The sequence below is a fragment of the Acanthisitta chloris genome, unplaced genomic scaffold (assembly GCF_000695815.1).
Source record: "Acanthisitta chloris isolate BGI_N310 unplaced genomic scaffold, ASM69581v1 scaffold32072, whole genome shotgun sequence".
NCBI classification, from domain to species: Eukaryota; Metazoa; Chordata; class Aves; order Passeriformes; family Acanthisittidae; genus Acanthisitta; species Acanthisitta chloris.
This window is the reverse complement of record NW_008661569.1, coordinates 1-837: the sequence shown is the minus strand read 5'-3', so window position 1 is coordinate 837 and position 837 is coordinate 1. Positions and strand designations below refer to the sequence as shown.

Below are 837 nucleotides of genomic sequence, written 5' to 3'. Positions count from 1 at the left end.
GGGGGGCCCTTGTGGTGGGAGTCGCAGCCGCAGATGGTGGAGGTGCCCTCGGCACAGGAGCGGGTGACAGCGAAGGCCACTCCGGCCGAGGCGATGGCGTGGACGAACGCCGACTCCCGCGTGGCTGCAACCAGCAGAGCCCCAGGGGTTAGCACTCGTGGTCTCACGGATGGCTCAGGCTGGGAGGGTCACTGGTCCCACCGCCCTGCTCAGGCAGGGCCAGCCCAGGGCACGTGGCTCAGGGCTGTGTCCGGTTGGGTCTGGAGTGTCTCCCGTGAGGGACAATCCGTGACCTCTCTGGGCAGCCTGTTCCAATGACCCTGGAGGCCATCCCCTCCTTCCAGAGCATAACCCACCTCCTCAGGTCCCTCCCCAGGCGTGTCCCCTGCTCTCAGCTGGTGCCCTGGGAGCCTTCCCTGCAGCAGGTCTCCCTCCCTGGCTGTAGTGTCTCCGCAGAGCTGGGTCTGCACCCCAGGCTGAGCTGATCTCGGCCCGTGCTGGCACTTGATACGGCTTGTGGGTGTGTGTCAGCTGGGGAAATAACAGCTGCAGCCTGGGCAGGTCAGGCCAAACATGGGTGTTTAGTTTGATTAATATTAATTGATTAATTTCTCAGCATTGTATGAAATGACATGCAGTGTTCACAGCCAGGTTGGATGAGCCTTGAGCAACCTGCTCTGCTGGGAGGTGACCCTGCCCAGGGTTGGGGCTGGAGGATCTCTGAGCTCCATCCCAACCCTGAACATACTGTGATAGATACTATGATCCCGACCCAGAGCTGCTCACTGTCCTGTCTCTGCTCTGCCAGTGGCACCACACTGTGGTTTTCGCTTTCTG

The 837-nt window shown here is 61.1% G+C and overlaps 1 protein-coding gene across 1 annotated transcript in view; it reads right to left on the bottom strand.

The window, feature by feature from the left end:
• LOC103798040 (protein Wnt-3b) overlaps positions 1–124 on the bottom strand; it is a gene marked incomplete at its 5' end in the record, with an annotated part of 1,301 nt that extends 1,177 nt beyond the window's left edge. Inside the window, one exon of the mRNA XM_009070285.1 lies at positions 3–124. Within this exon, the coding sequence (XP_009068533.1) occupies positions 3–124 (122 nt within the window). The remainder of the gene's footprint in view (positions 1–2) is intronic.
• Positions 125–837: the final 713 nt, after the last annotated feature.